Raw genomic sequence first — 15,320 nt, forward strand, 5'->3', positions numbered from 1 at the left:
GGACAAGTCACAGCTAACTGTCCATTAACCTAAACTCAGCAACGTGGTACTTTTACTTTAGACTGTTTCCACAACACTTACGTGACTCTGATGGAATTCAGTAACTCGGCTAAGATACCAAACAAGGTTCAGAACAACGTCTGGCACTTTCTAAAAGTTTGATTAACGATGAACGAGGCTCTTCAATTTCGGTTCCATGAAACTAGGACTCCTTTCTCGTATGGAGCCGTTGGTGTGGTCTGCGAAGGGCTACCTCACTTACAGTGCCGCCTCTGCCCAGCAGCACCGCACTCTTCCTTTTCCCTCCACCGCTACCTCTCTGTTCCCATTGTTAGGGCCAGCTCCCTTTGGAGGCATGCTGGGAAGCGTAGTCGCACTCTGCTGGTTAAACCAGTTGAGCAGCCGGGTAAACTTATCTGCTAGAGGTGGTGTCCTGTCTGGGAGATCAGCTCGCCTCTCCGAGGAGCAATCTGGGATTTGCAGTTTCCAGCGCTTTAAACCGGCCTGCTGGGACAGGACTCCCGGACTCTAATCCTACCTCGACGCGGAGTCTCGCGCGTTCTGATGGCGTCACTAGGATGCGCAACACCTGGGAGTCACTGGTAGTTCTCGAGGAGAGTCCCGCTCGCGGTTGTTTCGAGTCAAGAACTACATTTTCCAGGAGCCCACGCGGAGGCGCGCCAAAGGCCGCCCGGGGCCGTGATTGGCTGGCGAGCCGGCCGCACGCGGAGGAGCTCTAGGAGCAGCTCTGTTGCGACAGAGGCCGAGCGGCGAGGCCCCGTGAGTTGAGGAGGAAGGGGAGCCGGAGGGGAGGAGAGTGCGGACCCGTGAGCAAGAAGCGGGAGGAGAAGCGGAAGGGAGATCAGGATCGGGATGGAAAGGGCCGAAAGGGAAAAGAACTGGCCCAGGCAGAGACGGAGACGCGCGGGTTGTGGGGGAGGTTAGGGGCAGCGAGCGCGGAGACCCTTTGGGACCCGTCGCGGAGGACGCGTGGCTCCCGGGAAGAAACCGCGCCGCAGTCGGTGGGGTGGAGGGGAGCGACCAAAGCGAGGTCCGGGACGAACTCCTGGCGAAGACCCGGAAAGGAGGCGGCCGGCTGAGGTGCGCGAGCGCCAAGTTGGGAAACTAGAGACTAGGGGCAGAGCGGTCCCTCACCGAAGGCCCTGGGGGAAGAGCGCGTCCAAGTGAGGCCGGCGGTGGGGATTGGCGGGCGAGCCCAGAGGGAGGAGACGAGGCTGGAAGACCCGGTCGAGAGAGTGTGAGGGACCCTGACAAAGTTGGCAGAGGCAAGGCGGGGACAGAGTGGAGCACCAGAGGCTTGATAGGAAAATTCCAGGGAGGGATGGACTACTTCTCAGACATTCTTACCAGTAAGTTTAGAATTTTGTAGTATCTGTTTCCTTTTCTTCAGACTCCTGAAAGAACAGTAACTACCCCTGTGCCTCATCACCATGCCCTCCGACCTGGCCAAGAAGAAGGCAGCCAAAAAGAAGGAAGCTGCCAAAGCTCGACAGCGGCCCAAAAAGGGACATGAAGAAAATGGAGACGCTGTCACAGAACCTCAGGTGACAGAGGAGAAAAATGAGGAGGCCAATGGCAGAGAGGCCACAGGTGATGGAGGGGACTTGGGTGTATTTTCTGACCTGGTTGCCCCAGCCAAAATCAGAATCTGGGGGCAGAGGCAAAGAAGAATGTGTCTAGTTGGGTGCAGGTGAATAGTCCTGTAATGTCAGCATTCGGGAGGCGAAGGCAAAATAATGGAGGGTTTGAGGCCAGCCTGGGCTTCTTTTACAGAATAAAAATCACAACACACGTGTCTTTATATGCCATGAAACCTTTTAGTGACAACCAAACCCATAAAGTTGGAGATAGTGCCACCTTGTTACCAATCAAGGAAACTGAACTGAAGTGGGCAGCACAGACGGGAGTTGCTGATCCACCCCGATGCTGTAGCAGACAATGACAGAAAAGGCAACTTCCTATCCCTCTTCTCAGTTTTCCTTCCGGCCGGTGGGGGCGAGCATGTCAGGCTTTCCCATATGGCGGTACTCCTGATGTCACGGGGTTGGTGATCATACTAACGAGAGTAACTGGCTGTGACGTGCTGGTCTATGAAGTTCTGAGAAAACAGCCATGCTTTTGGTGCATTCGGGCATGTATTGAGCTTTTCTCCATACTAGCTGTGCTGGTCACCCATGCTACAAACAGGTTGCTTTCAGAAAATCGATTTTCTGGTTTCCCTTCTCTGTTGCTGTGAAAAAATGCTGATGGAAACCAATTTGGGAGGAAAAAGTTAACTTCCTCTGACATGCCCAGGTTACAGTCCATCTTGGAGGGAAGAGAAGCAGGACTATGGAGGAACACTGCTTGCTGGTTTGCTCAGCTTTCGCCTGTAGCCCACACCCACTTAACTAGGGGTGGCACTGGCCAGTCTGGTGAAGGCAGGCTTCAGTTGAGGTCCCCTCTTTGCAGGCCTTTGTGAAGGTGATAGCTGAAGTTAGCTATGACAAGGAGGGGAACGTGGCGGTGCATAATAGTGAGCATCCCAGTTTAAAGCCTGTGCCTTCACCACCCCCGAAACCTGGCGGCACAGTCCTGGGGCTGCATGTGCACTGCTCCTTGTCCCTTTGATGTTACCACATTCTTTTATCCTTCCATGCATTAAGTTTTGATACCACAGTGTTTGCGCAAGCTGTATGTGACATTTTCTCTCAAAGCCTGGTTTAGTATGGCAGTGCCTTCTGATGACAGCTAACATCAGTCGTGTTCCTGTTCACTCTCCCCTGTGCCATTTTGCAGTGTTTCTTATATCTCTTTTGGTCATCTCACTTGTTTATATGAATATGCAGGGACCATGTTTTGAGGTGTGTGTGTGAGAGAGAGACTTGTACCACAGATAAATACTAAACATTTGAAACATAATAACATTAATAATGTGAACAGAAATAATAGAAAGTAGAGTTAAAAACGACTGGTAGAGCTAAGTGGTAAGAATTGTCTCTAAAGTAAGAGTTCTAGAAGGAAGCTAGTGGGTCCTGGCTGGAGTTGTGAACGGTGGGGAAGTTAAGCACAGTGGGAGGGCAAGAGAACTCAGAATCAGAGAGTGCATAGTAAAACTTGTCTGTGAAAGCAGGGTGTTGGGCAAGTCTTGTCATGTGTACTGGATGTAAAGCTCTCAGAACTCTAGAGTCTGCTTCAGATGACCTGAGCTCAGGACCTGTGGAGCAGCCTGTTTGACCCCCATCCGAGTCTGACAGCACCTCCCCACATTACATCTGTCTCTAGAAGTGGATTTGCTGACCAAGGAGCTAGAGGACTTTGAGATGAAGAAAGCTGCTGCTCGCGCTGTCACCGGCGTCCTGGCCTCTCACCCCAACAGTACTGACGTCCACATCATCAACCTCTCTCTCACCTTTCACGGTCAAGAGCTGCTCAGTGACACCAAGCTAGAACTAAACTCAGGCCGTCGTTATGGCCTCATTGGCTTAAATGGAATTGGTGAGGCCCTCAGAGAGCAAAGTGGGAGGGTTCTCTTTCTTGGCTCATCTGTTACTCAGTATGTATTTAACACTAGCAAGGCAAGGAATTAATTCTAAGAGTGGGGACCAGACATGCGATTTATGACACAGCCGTGTGCAGAAGGTGCTAGAGCAGGTGGTCGGGGAAATGGGGACGGGGGATAATGTGTGAAGCCATTGTAGAGAGTGTGGACCCGGTTTGTCTTCGTGTCACTCTCAGGAAAGTCCATGCTGCTCTCTGCCATTGGGAAGCGTGAAGTGCCCATCCCTGAGCACATAGACATCTACCATCTGACTCGCGAGATGCCTCCTAGCGAGAAAACACCCTTGCAGTGCGTGATGGAGGTGGACACAGAGCGGGCCATGCTGGAGAGGGAGGCTGAGCGCTTAGCTCACGAGGATGGTAAGGCTCTATCTATACCCAGGGGCGGGCTGGGCTTCCTCCTGAAACCCTCGGGGAGCTGACGGTTATGTACTACCACAGCGGAGTGTGAGAAGCTCATGGAGCTCTATGAGCGGCTGGAAGAGCTGGACGCCGACAAAGCCGAGATGAGGGCCTCAAGGATCTTACATGGATTGGGTTTCACGCCTGCCATGCAGCGCAAGAAGCTGAAAGACTTCAGTGGTGGCTGGCGGATGCGAGTTGCTCTGGCCAGGTGAGTTCGCTCCCTTCCCCTCTTTCTTTGGAGCCCCCATCTCTTGGAGTAGAATGTTCATTCTGGTAGGACCGTAGGCCTGGTAGCACGGTCAGTTTGTGCCAGCTGAGGTAACCATCAGTGACGTGGCATGGACAGGTGTGTCGACTAGACTGTGAACGTCCTGGCTGAGGTTCTCAGAAGTGCTTCCATGCTCAGTGCTGGGACTTCTGCATGTGGTCCAGGAGTACTCCTGAGTAGACTCAAGTTTAACAGTAGTGTTGAGCTTTTCTTTCACCTGACCCCTTCCTGCTTTTTGTGCTTCCATCCTGCTAGTTTTTATGATAGTAAAATATTAGACAGCCTTGATGTCCCCTGTCTTTTTACCCCTGGAAACTGTGCTTACAAGTGAGTTTCTATAGTCCAGCTGCTTCCATGCACTCCCCAGAGTGCCGAGTCATGTTTATCTGGTTTCTGTTACAGCTGTGAAGTAGCTGAGTGAGGCTGCACACCTTAGAAAGAAAAGAGGCTCGTGGTTCTGGAAGTACAAGGCAAAGGGGCCTCATTTGGTGGTGGTTTTGCTAGCAGAGTCCTGGAGTATAGTGTAGGCTTCATGTGGTGGGAGAGACGGAAGTTCGCATGTCTGTCTTCTTGCCTCCTTATACAGCCACAGATGTGCTCATTGGGCTCTATCCTATGGCTTTGCCTAATCCTGCTCACATTGCAGAGGCCAAACACCAACATTTAGATGCATTTCTACCCTCTAATGTCTCTCAGTGGGGACTCCGCATGTATTCAAGCCATAGTTGTTCTGCATCACACCGTTCCTGGGAAGCAGGTTGCTGAGGCTGTTCCATGGGTCTAGAGAGTTGCCTGTGTCTTAAAACATGAGTGCAGTGGCTCCTCTTGTTAACCAGAAGCTGCTCTGGGTGGCTTAGGAGCTTTGGAGACAACTCTCAGTTTGAGTGTGATGCTCAGAAATATTCTTACCAGGTTCCCAAGAGTGGTGACTTCAGTCTGGAAGCCAGAGCTTTAGCCTGTTCCTTGACTACCTGCATAAGAAAAGGACTTTGGGGGCTTCAGAGATGGCTCAGAGGTAAAGAGCAGTGGCCGCTCTTCTGGAGGACCCGGGTTCTATTACCAGCTCACAACTGTCAGTAAACTCCAGCTGCAGGGGATACAACACCATCATACAGACAGACAGACATGCAGGCAGAACACCAATGTACACAAAATAAGGATAAATAAATTATTTTTAAAAAAAGAAAGAAAGAAAAGGACTTTGGGTGCTTGTTGGAGTCTGGTAGCCCTGTCCATTGTCTAACTAGGATGGTTGTTACCTTGCTAACTTGTTTCCTCTTGTGCTCTGATGCTTACCAGCTGCGTGCCATTTCAAACCTCACAGGTGCAAAAGGCCTTCTCAGCCTTTCCTGTAGGCTGCGTCCCTATAACTCACGTTCTGCCTTTCAGTCCTGAGTTCTAGAGACCCTTCTTTCTCTGAGGTTACTGTTGTGGAATATTTGTTTAACTCTGTAAAGATGTTACTTTTTTGTTGTTACATTTTGCAGAATATTTGTTAACTGAATAAAGATGTGTTACATTTGTTTCACCTTGCCTACCTAAGGCACTGATCGGTAGAATAAAAGGCTGAAAGGCCAATGACTAGGCAGGAGAGGGATGGGCGGTGCTGGTGGGCAGAGAAAATAAGTAGCAGGGGGATTCTAGGCTGGGGGAGGAGAAATGAGGGAGAAAAAGAGGGAGATGCCAGACAGACACAGAGGAAGCAGGAAAGTAGGACATACACAGTGAAAAAAAGGTAAAAAGCCACGAGGCAAAACTTAGATGAAGAGAAACAGGTTAAATTAAGATATAAGAGCTAGTGAGACAAGGCCGAGCATTGGTAATTAATAAGTCTCTGTCATGGTTTGGGGGCTGCTACAGATTGACTTGAGGATTCAGTCCAGACCTGACCAGTTTTGTGGCAGGCAAGCTGTGCCTTCCATTCAGCATTCAGGGTGCCTCTTGTTCCCTTCTGTGTCCTTCAGAGCCCTCTTTATTCGGCCCTTCATGCTGCTTCTGGATGAGCCTACCAACCACCTGGACCTGGATGCTTGTGTGTGGCTGGAAGAGGAACTTAAGACGTAAGGGGTGGGACTGGGAGCCACAGATCCTGAAGGGTCGTTAGCACAGTGCAAAGAAAATAGATGCCCAGAAGCTGCCCTGATGAGTGTGAAAGGAGACCAGAGAGGCCAGATGTAGCCAGTGCCAAATGCAGTTAGAGTAGACCTTTCTGTTTCATTGGGGTGTTTTTGTAAGTCTGAAATGTATGAGCCTTTAAAACCAAAACCTTTTGTTTTTCCTATGTCTGAAGTACATCTTTATTAAAGACAATGTTTAATTGTATGTATATATCTGTGTATGTGCATGCACAAACACAAAACATGTAAATTGAGTCCAATACTTCATGACATGGTGATAAAGAAAAATATTATCAAATAAGATCATGGTTCTTTATAACCAAAGAACTGAGTAGCTTGGAATATTGTCTCAGCTTTAAAAGGAAATAGTAAGCCGGGCGATGGTGGCGCACGCCTTTAATCCCAGCACTCGGGAGTCAGAGGCAGGCGGATCTCTGTGAGTTCGAGACCAGCCTGGTCTACAGAGCTAGTTCCAGGACAGGCTCCAAAGCCACAGAGAAACCCTGTCTCGAAAAACCAAAAAAAAAAAAGAAATAGTAGCATATACCTCAGTGCTGTCTCAAAAGAAAGGGCTCAATGTTTCTCTTATGGAATGGGTTTGAGTTGGCCTAGCCCATATTTCTGGATACATTTTATTTAAATATTGTATATACAGACTTCACTACTACTCCGTCTCTGCTGACAGAACGGAAGACTCGGGCTCAGGCTCTCTTACCCACTGGCAGGCTCCAGGAGCTTTACTGAGGGAATGCAGTGCTGCCTAAGTCCCTGCTGGCTGCAGGAGCTGCAAGGGCACTTGGGTGTGAGGGTGGGAAAGGGTGAGGGCTTTCTGGATGTGGCTATGTCGGCTTTTTTTGACCAGTCTCTTGCTTGCAACCTTCCTGATTGGCTCTTTGGCTTCACAGTTTCAAGCGCATCCTGGTCCTCGTGTCCCATTCCCAGGACTTTCTGAATGGGGTCTGTACCAATATCATCCACATGCACAACAAGAAACTGAAATATTACACGGTGAGTGGGCCTTGGCTCCTGCACCTACTTCTTCTTTGAATTTGTTATTAAATACCAAAACAGCCTTTTAAAGAAGAACTGCAGCTTATTTTAGTTCCAAAGCCTTTGCGCTTGACCATAGTCTACAGTTGGCAGCTGCTGTGTGTGTTTGCCTTACGCAAAGAAGTTGACTTCTTTCAGTGCCTGGGGAAGGAGCTGGTCCTGCTCACTGGTGTGAGAGAGAGATTGATGCACAGGAAAATACGGTAGTATCTTAGTAGTCTCCCTGTTGTGCTTTGTCTTTTTTTTTTAATCTTTTTTTTTTATATTTATTTATTTATTATGTATACAATATTCTGTCTGTGTGTATGCCTGCAGGCCAGAAGAGGGCACCAGACCCCATTACAGATGGCTGTGAGCCACCATATGGTTGCTGGGAATTGAACTCAGGACCTTTGGAAGAGCAGGCAATGCTCTTAACCTCTGAGCCATCTCCCCAGCCCCTAAGTTCTTTTCTTTATGTGTATGGGTGTTCATTGCGTACATGGTCTCTACGTGTGTCATGTGCAGTGCCCAGTGAGGCCAGAAGAGGGTGTTAGGTCCCATGAAACGGATATGTGCCACCATGTGTGTGCTGAGAATTGAGTCCGGTTCCTTTGGAAGAGCAGCCAGTGCTCTTAACCACTGAGCCTCCAGCCCCTCTTCTGTAATCTTTAATAATCATATTTTTCAGGTTACTTTTAAAATTAGCAACTGCTTTCTAGGTGAATATACAGTCTGCCTCTTTAGTGGCCTGTTTGTTAGGTTTTTTTTTAGTGGATGACTAGCTTGAATCTTGGGCTTTGGTTCAGTTAGAAGCCATGGCAATCCAGTTGGCCATGATTCTAAGTCCAGGTGGTTTGTTTTCCCTTGTGGGGGACAATCCTTATTACCCATAAATGGCATTAGCCTCTAGGTGGGCTGTAAGAGGTGGTTGAGGGCCTGAGCTCCATGGTGTCTTCGTGACTGTATCTGGGGCTTCTGCAGACACCAAGTGTACTGGTTAATCTTAGGATTTGACATGGACCTTGGCTTGGCTGAGTAAAAGACATGGAATTGAAAATAAACATCCATACATTTCTGGTTGGGCTGTAGCATGACTTAGTGGTACACCTTTGCCTTGTGTGTCCTGTTAGTGTCCTGGGTTCCGTCCTCGAGAATGCAGAAACAAACACCAGGTTCTAGGTTAGCATGCACTGCTTTAATGCAGTTCCTCTCTTACTACTGCTCAGACTTAGAGCAAAGCCTGTCAGTGATGCTGTCACCCTCTAATCTGAGTGAGAACCCAGGACTGAGCCCCCTTGCCTGGGCTGTCCCCCACAGGGTAATTATGATCAGTATGTGAAGACACGGCTGGAGCTGGAGGAGAACCAGATGAAGAGGTTTCACTGGGAACAGGACCAGATTGCACACATGAAGGTAGGGAAGTTATGCAGCCATTCTCCACTTGTTTTGGGAAATGATAGGGGCTGGGGGAAGCTGGGAGAAGCTGGGAAGGAAAGCGGGTCATTTCTTACTCAAGGTTAAAGGGTTAATGCTGGGTGTGGTGGTGCACACCTTTAAGCTCAGCACTTGGGAGGCAGAGGCAGGTAGATCTCTCAGTTTGAGGCCAGCCTGGTCTACAGATTGAGTCCCAGGACAGCCAGGGCTACACAGAGAAACCCTGCCACAAGCAAACAAACAAAACAAAACAAAAAAAGCTACTGCTTGTGGTGTTCTATGCACATGCACACCCTAAGCCCCAGCGTGGTCTCCTGTACACCCTTTAAGCCTTTTCTTCTCTCTCGCACACACTTCAAGCCCTCTTCTGGTCTCTTTCAGAACTACATTGCCAGGTTTGGCCATGGAAGTGCCAAGCTGGCCCGGCAGGCTCAAAGCAAAGAGAAAACGCTACAGAAAATGATGGCATCGGGACTGACTGAAAGAGTTGTGAGTGACAAGGTAAGGTCTCATGGTTAGATTAGGTGGCTGAGGCGTGGGTTAGGAAAAGTACTGACACGAGATGCCTTCTCTTCTTAGACACTGTCATTTTATTTCCCACCATGTGGTAAAATCCCACCGCCTGTCATTATGGTGCAGAACGTGAGCTTCAAATATACAAAAGACGGGGTGAGTATAGGCCAGAGCCCATGGAAAGAGCCTGTGTGTAGCTTGGGGGCTGGGTGTATTCTGCATAGGCAGTTTCAGCAGTGGAAGCCTCTCCCATTTTTGCTGCCTGTATCTGCTGACTTTTACCAGGGAGGGGACGATTTTCAGGCTTAACAGATGGAAGCGGTGGGTTGGGATCAGCTTTGACAGTGATACCTCCTCCATTTTCTCCACCTGTGGAGTTGGCATGCCAGGCTGAGCAAATTCAAGTGCTAACCTTTGTTCCTCCCTCTCTCTAACCCCCCTCAGCCTTGCATCTACAATAATCTAGAGTTTGGCATTGACCTTGACACACGAGTGGCTCTGGTAGGACCCAATGGTGCAGGGAAGTCCACTCTGTTGAAGCTGCTAACTGGAGAGGTAATGGTGCCAAGGTGGTTCTGGTCCCTTCATTAAGGAAGAAGGGAGTGAGTGAGTGCTCTGGTTGAGTGAGCCACCTGGAGGAGCTGGGGCAGTGCTGAGGCCAGGGAGGCTGGGTGGGGAAGAATCTGTATGACTGAGAATGCTTGTGGATGCATGCATGTGACAGTGTTTGTTAGGCTGTAAGGACAGGGCACCTATACCTTGGAATTTCTTTAGAGAAAATGTGTGTTGTGCCTACATCAAGTGCCTTATTGATGTATTATACAGTGGGCCTTTCATGTCCACCTTTAGTAAACTGCTGTGTATCTTTGCCTCCCTTAAGAGTCTGTTTCAGTGATTCTTCCTAAGTTTATACTTTTACACCTGTTTTATTGTGTGTGCATTCACATGTGGTCAGAGGACAGTTGTGGGGGTCAGTTCTCACTTTCCACCATGTGGGTTCCAGATCAGCTCAGGCTGTCAATGTCGGCAGCCAGTTACTTAATCCACTGAGTGTCTGCACCGGCGTGCCTCGACGGTAGTCTGTGTGTTGGCGAAGTCGAACGATGGGAAGGTTGTCGAGCCATGTGTATGTGCTAGCGTCTGTTTGGGTTTTCTTTTTGGCGTGTTTGCTTTTCTGATTCTACTTAACTTTTTCCTAGCTTCTACCCACAGATGGAATGATCCGGAAGCATTCTCACGTCAAGATAGGACGTTACCATCAGGTACAGGCCCGGCGTCAGTGTTGGGGGTCCAAGCCCCTCCTCTGGGAACATCCGCTTCTGCCTCTCCATGCTTCTTGAATCCTGAGCAAGTACCTTTTAGGGTAGGCCCCTGTCACACCAAGTGGCCTCCATTAGGAGGAGGTTTCCCCCAAATATGGTGGTCTTGTTTTCTCTGCAGCACTTACAGGAGCAGCTGGACCTGGACCTTTCACCGTTGGAGTATATGATGAAGTGCTACCCAGAGATCAAGGAGAAGGAGGAGATGAGGAAGATCATTGGGAGATATGGCCTCACTGGGAAACAGCAGGTGAGAGAGGAGTGGTGGGAAGGACCCAAGATGACTCAGAGGCTATGACCAGATGGTCAGGGAACAGTCCTCACACCTAGCTTTGGGAGCGATCCCAGAGTCTCCTCTATTTCTTTCTTCTAAAGTGCCATGTACTATGAGGTTGTAGGAAAGGATAGTGAGCGGGACTCCAACACGGGCTCTTGAGCCAGAGTGCGTGAGAGAACTAGAAAACACGTGGATCATACCATTGCATCAGAACTGACATGCTGATTGTTAAGAGGCTGAGTGGTCCTAACGGCCTGGCCAGTGTCTTGCTGTATGATCTTGGATCATCCTGGGCTCGTGTCTTGCAAAAAATAAATAAAAGGCAATAATGGCAACGGGAGCCAGAGAGGGGAAAGAGGACTCATGCTGCATGGCAGGTGTAACACCAAGTTCTTACGTCATGGTTCCTCTAGGTGAGCCCAATCCGGAACCTGTCGGATGGGCAGAAGTGCCGTGTGTGTCTGGCCTGGCTGGCCTGGCAGAACCCTCACATGCTGTTTCTGGATGAGCCTACCAATCACCTGGACATCGAGACCATTGATGCACTGGCAGATGCCATCAATGAGTTTGAGGGTGGCATGATGCTAGTCAGCCACGACTTCAGACTCATCCAGCAGGTGGGTGTGACCTGAGCACAGAGTGGAGTGTGGGTAGAACATTGTGTGAATCACTTGCGGCCCGTGGAGGGCATAACACGTTTGCTAAATTCAGGGAAGAGCTCAGGTCCTTGTGGTCTGGTGATAGCCAGATCTCATGACTCTGTAGGGATAGTAGTTAACTTGGTCTAGGTGACCCAAATGAGGAAATCGGACTTTTATTACTGTCTCAAGATTCTTCAGCCCAAAATAAGTGTTGTAGTAAGAAGAATCTGGATTATGAGGAGGAAAGGCTACTGGCTGTTTCTGAACTTGTAAAGAAGCAAGGGTAGACACCTGGCTCCTGAAGCCTCTGAACAGATCAGGAGCCTGTTGGAGACCTCACAGTGGGGGGTGGCACAGCAGGATCTGGCTTGGAAAATTCTGGAATGCTGGTTCTAGTGCTATTGAGTAAAATACCCCCAGATAAGGGTTTGGGCAGGGCCTCAGAGGAAAGGCTGTTTCATTCAGGAAGCCTCATACAATGCCTGGTGGTTGGGAGGGTGCCGAGGACTGGCCGTCCTGAGCCCAGCATCTGCTTCCAGGTTGCACAGGAGATTTGGGTCTGTGAGAAGCAGACGATCACCAAGTGGCCTGGAGACATCCTGGCCTACAAGGAGCACCTCAAATCCAAGCTGGTAGATGAGGAGCCCCAGCTCACCAAGAGGACCCACAACGTGTGAGCCCTCAGCCAGGCTTGGGTCAGGAATGCCACCTGGAGACTGCCAGTTGACACCTGACCAGCCACTCAGGACAGGACCCTGGGGCTGCACTCCCGCATTGCTGCAATACTGCCCCAGCCTCTCCCCTCAGCCTGCCTTTGCTGCATCTTATCTCCAGCTGTCCGTTTCCCATCTTCCTTCCATTTGGATCTGTGTCTGGACTTGGCTGGCTGTTCCCTCCAGACCTTCACTGGCTACCTTGTCCTGAGAGATGCAGCCAGGGGTCCCTGGGTTAACCCAAGGGCGCAAGCCCGGGTCTGGCCCCGGAAGGATTCAAGAGCCTTGTCTTATGGGTTTTGGTGATGTTGGGGGAATACTGCCAGCCCATCACCCCCATTCCTTATTGCTTCTGGTTTGGAGCCCTGGGCCAGGGCTGTAGTCCTGGTCGATATTTTAATAATTATTTAACTGTAGATCTGTGTGTCATCTACAACGTGTCCAATAAAGAGGAAGCCACAGTCCCTCCTTCCTGGGTCTCTTGAGCATTCTTTCTCTCCCTGAAGTCAGCATTCCCTTCCCCTCAGCAGCCATGGGCCTGAGAAGACAGAAGTCTGTCCCTCTGGAGCTGCAGAAACGTACTGCTCCAGACCAAGCTTTCCCTCAGGCCTGTGTTTCAGGAGACTTGGCTGTGGAGTGGAGAGGGCTCATCAGGTCACAGAGGTAGACCTTGACAGCTTTTTGACAGTAATGGACGCTGCTAGGAGCTAACGTTCCTAACTGGTTTCCTGGTGTGTGATGCTGAGCAGGAGGCCATGGACCATAATACTTTACAATGTGGTGTACTGTTGCCACCACTCACCTCACACAGGTAGAGCTTGTTAAAAATCCAGGTTCCTTTTCTACACCTGTCAGTTGGTGGAGTGGGAGGTGCAGAATCTGGGGTCTGCATGTGCAGTTCCTGGACTGGCAGGAGTCTTTGTCTGTCTGGCCTTTTGGAACTTTGAGGCTTTGTGTCAGCAGGCACTACCATATCCACCTTACCCAGGGGTGGTTGTTACCCCTGAAACCTTAGTGGCCACCTTTGTTGGAAAGCATACCAACCATTTTAAAGTATGTATTAACAGCACATCTAAGAGCTTACAAGGAGCATCCAAACAAGTGGGAAAGGCTATAAATCAATATTAAATTGTGGTTTGGAAACTAGGAGAATCAGAAGTACTCAAAAGGGAGGGAAATCTCTGACCACAGACTAGAAAGGCAGACTCAATCCTGTTCCTTTAAAAAAAAAAAAGTGATAAGCATCTGCCCTCCCCAGATGGTGAGGTCCCAGAGCTGCTTAGCAGAGGGACCAAGCCATCCATCCCATTGAGAGCTGAGACTGGCAAGTCTCTGCTCCCAGAGGACTTGGCTCTGCTGCCTGGGCTGGGAGCAAAGTGTTCTGAATCGCCTGCCCTGAACCTGTAGACTTGGTTCAACAGAGCCACTTGTCACCAGATCCAACTACCTGTTTGTTATTAGGAAACCAGCTGTGGTACAGGCCTGGAATCCCAACACTAGAACACTAGGGAGTTTGAGACCCTCTCTTACCTCTACCACCATCAAAAAGAAAAAAAGACTGTGGCCCCCTGGAGCTCAGGGTTGAAAGGACTTGGCATCTGAAGGAAGGGAAGTGTACAACCTCTTAACCCAGTCAGCCCATTTGTCACCTACACCCACTCAGCAGGAGAAAATCAATCTGACCGTTTTAAGAATGCCTAGAAAGTCTGCAAATTATCTAAAATTAGCTGTGTCTTGTTTGGGATTCAGAACTGCCCTCGGCCTGGAAGCAAACAGCAGCTGCGATGTCACCGGGTTTTTCTGAAATGAGGCAGGGGTGGCAGTGCTGCGGTTTTTCACACACAGCAGGTGGCATTTGCTGCGCACCCCCCACCATCAGTTTCTGATTTGTGGTGCCCTCTATTCCCAACAGCTTTTGTAGTCACTGTGTTCGAGTACCTGTGGCTTAGCTCAGATCTAGGATCAAAATCCGGCAAAAGGGTTGGGTCAGGCACGGACTCCAGAGGGTAGCTGATGGCCTGGTGTTACCTCATTGAGCCGAGAGTTGCCGTTCACCCACGTGGCCCTAATAACAGGATGACCAAGTTCTGCTGGCAGGAATGGCCAGAGCAGTGGCTGGCAAGGTACCCAGCCAGCTCTGACTCCCCCACTGGCTTAGCTACCTGTCTCCCACTTTACACTGACCAAGTCCCCCATTCACATCTTAGGGTGCCTAGTTCAGAAGTCTCTGTGATGGAAAAAGACACACACATAGAGGAGTGCCCTACTCGAAGTCAAAGTAATTTGTGATCAGACTATCCATCCATAGGTCACCTACCTCCTGGTCCAGTGATGGAGTAACTGCCATACAGATGTTCTTGCTAGACAGCAAGTTGCTCACCAAACACCAGTTAAGTGAACATATGCTTTGACAGCCCTCCCTCGAAGAATGTCACCTCCAGGGATAATTCACTTATGCAGGGCTCTGAGATGCATTTGTAGAACAACACAGTACACAGCAAACCTTGGTGTCAACTGTCACTCATCCATATTAGAGACAGCTGCATACATGTACTGATGAGAACAGCAAGATGCAGGTGCAGAGAAACAGTACAGTTAGACCTGAGTACCCAGGGCTGGCGAGATGGCTTGTTGCTCTTACAGGGGATCCGTGTTCAGGTCCTAGTTAGTACACTGTTCTGGGTGACTCCAGCTCCAGGGTCTCTCAGAACGGTATGCATGTGTATATACACTCAAACATAAAATCTAACAAAGACCCAGGGATCCCTAGCATGCATGTATAAAGCTGGGCACACCAGCACACTCCTGAAATCCCAGCCCTGGAGGAGCAGAGTCGGGAGGATTCCCAGGACCTGCTGGTCAGACAGTCTAACTCAGTTGATAGGCCCTAAATTCAGTGAGAGACCTTGTCTCAGAAAATAAGAGGGAAGCCAGGCGGTGGTGGCGCACGCCTTTAATCCCAGCACTCGGGAGGCAGAGGCAGGCGGATCTCTGTGAGTTCAAGACCAGCCTGGTCTACAAGAGCTAGTTCCAAGACAGG

General features: G+C 49.8%; 1 protein-coding gene across 3 annotated transcripts; it reads left to right on the forward strand.

Moving 5' to 3' along the window:
- The first annotated feature begins 705 nt into the window (after positions 1–705).
- Positions 706–12,752, forward strand: Abcf2 (ATP binding cassette subfamily F member 2). 3 transcript variants are annotated; one of them, XM_075955212.1, is made up of 15 exons: positions 706–780; positions 1,412–1,611; positions 3,286–3,498; positions 3,739–3,921; positions 4,003–4,174; positions 6,199–6,294; positions 7,257–7,359; positions 8,701–8,796; positions 9,199–9,318; positions 9,397–9,486; positions 9,775–9,885; positions 10,530–10,592; positions 10,771–10,899; positions 11,340–11,543; positions 12,107–12,752. In XM_075955212.1, the coding sequence occupies exons 2-15, from the start codon at positions 1,452–1,454 to the stop codon at positions 12,242–12,244; spliced, it is 1,878 nt and encodes a 625-aa protein (XP_075811327.1). In that variant the 5' UTR covers positions 706–780; positions 1,412–1,451; the 3' UTR covers positions 12,245–12,752. The 3 variants fall into 3 exon arrangements, with proteins under 3 accessions (XP_075811327.1, XP_075811328.1, XP_075811329.1); XM_075955213.1 differs by having other exon boundaries at positions 766–1,101; XM_075955214.1 differs by having other exon boundaries at positions 766–879; positions 1,410–1,611.
- Positions 12,753–15,320: the final 2,568 nt, after the last annotated feature.

The sequence above is a fragment of the Microtus pennsylvanicus genome, chromosome 21, assembly GCF_037038515.1.
Source record: "Microtus pennsylvanicus isolate mMicPen1 chromosome 21, mMicPen1.hap1, whole genome shotgun sequence".
NCBI lineage: Eukaryota > Metazoa > Chordata > Mammalia > Rodentia > Cricetidae > Microtus > Microtus pennsylvanicus.

What these genes read in the sequence shown, in the direction of transcription:
- Abcf2 (XM_075955212.1), top strand. Translation starts at nt 1,452, where the DNA reads ATGCCCTCCGACCTGGCCAAGAAGAAGGCAGCCAAAAAGAAGGAAGCT. An exon ending in AGATAGGACGTTACCATCAG is followed by an intron (nt 10,593 to 10,770) that starts GTACAGGCCCGG and finishes TTTTCTCTGCAG; the next exon opens with CACTTACAGGAGCAGCTGGA. An exon ending in GCCTCACTGGGAAACAGCAG is followed by an intron (nt 10,900 to 11,339) that starts GTGAGAGAGGAG and finishes TGGTTCCTCTAG; the next exon opens with GTGAGCCCAATCCGGAACCT.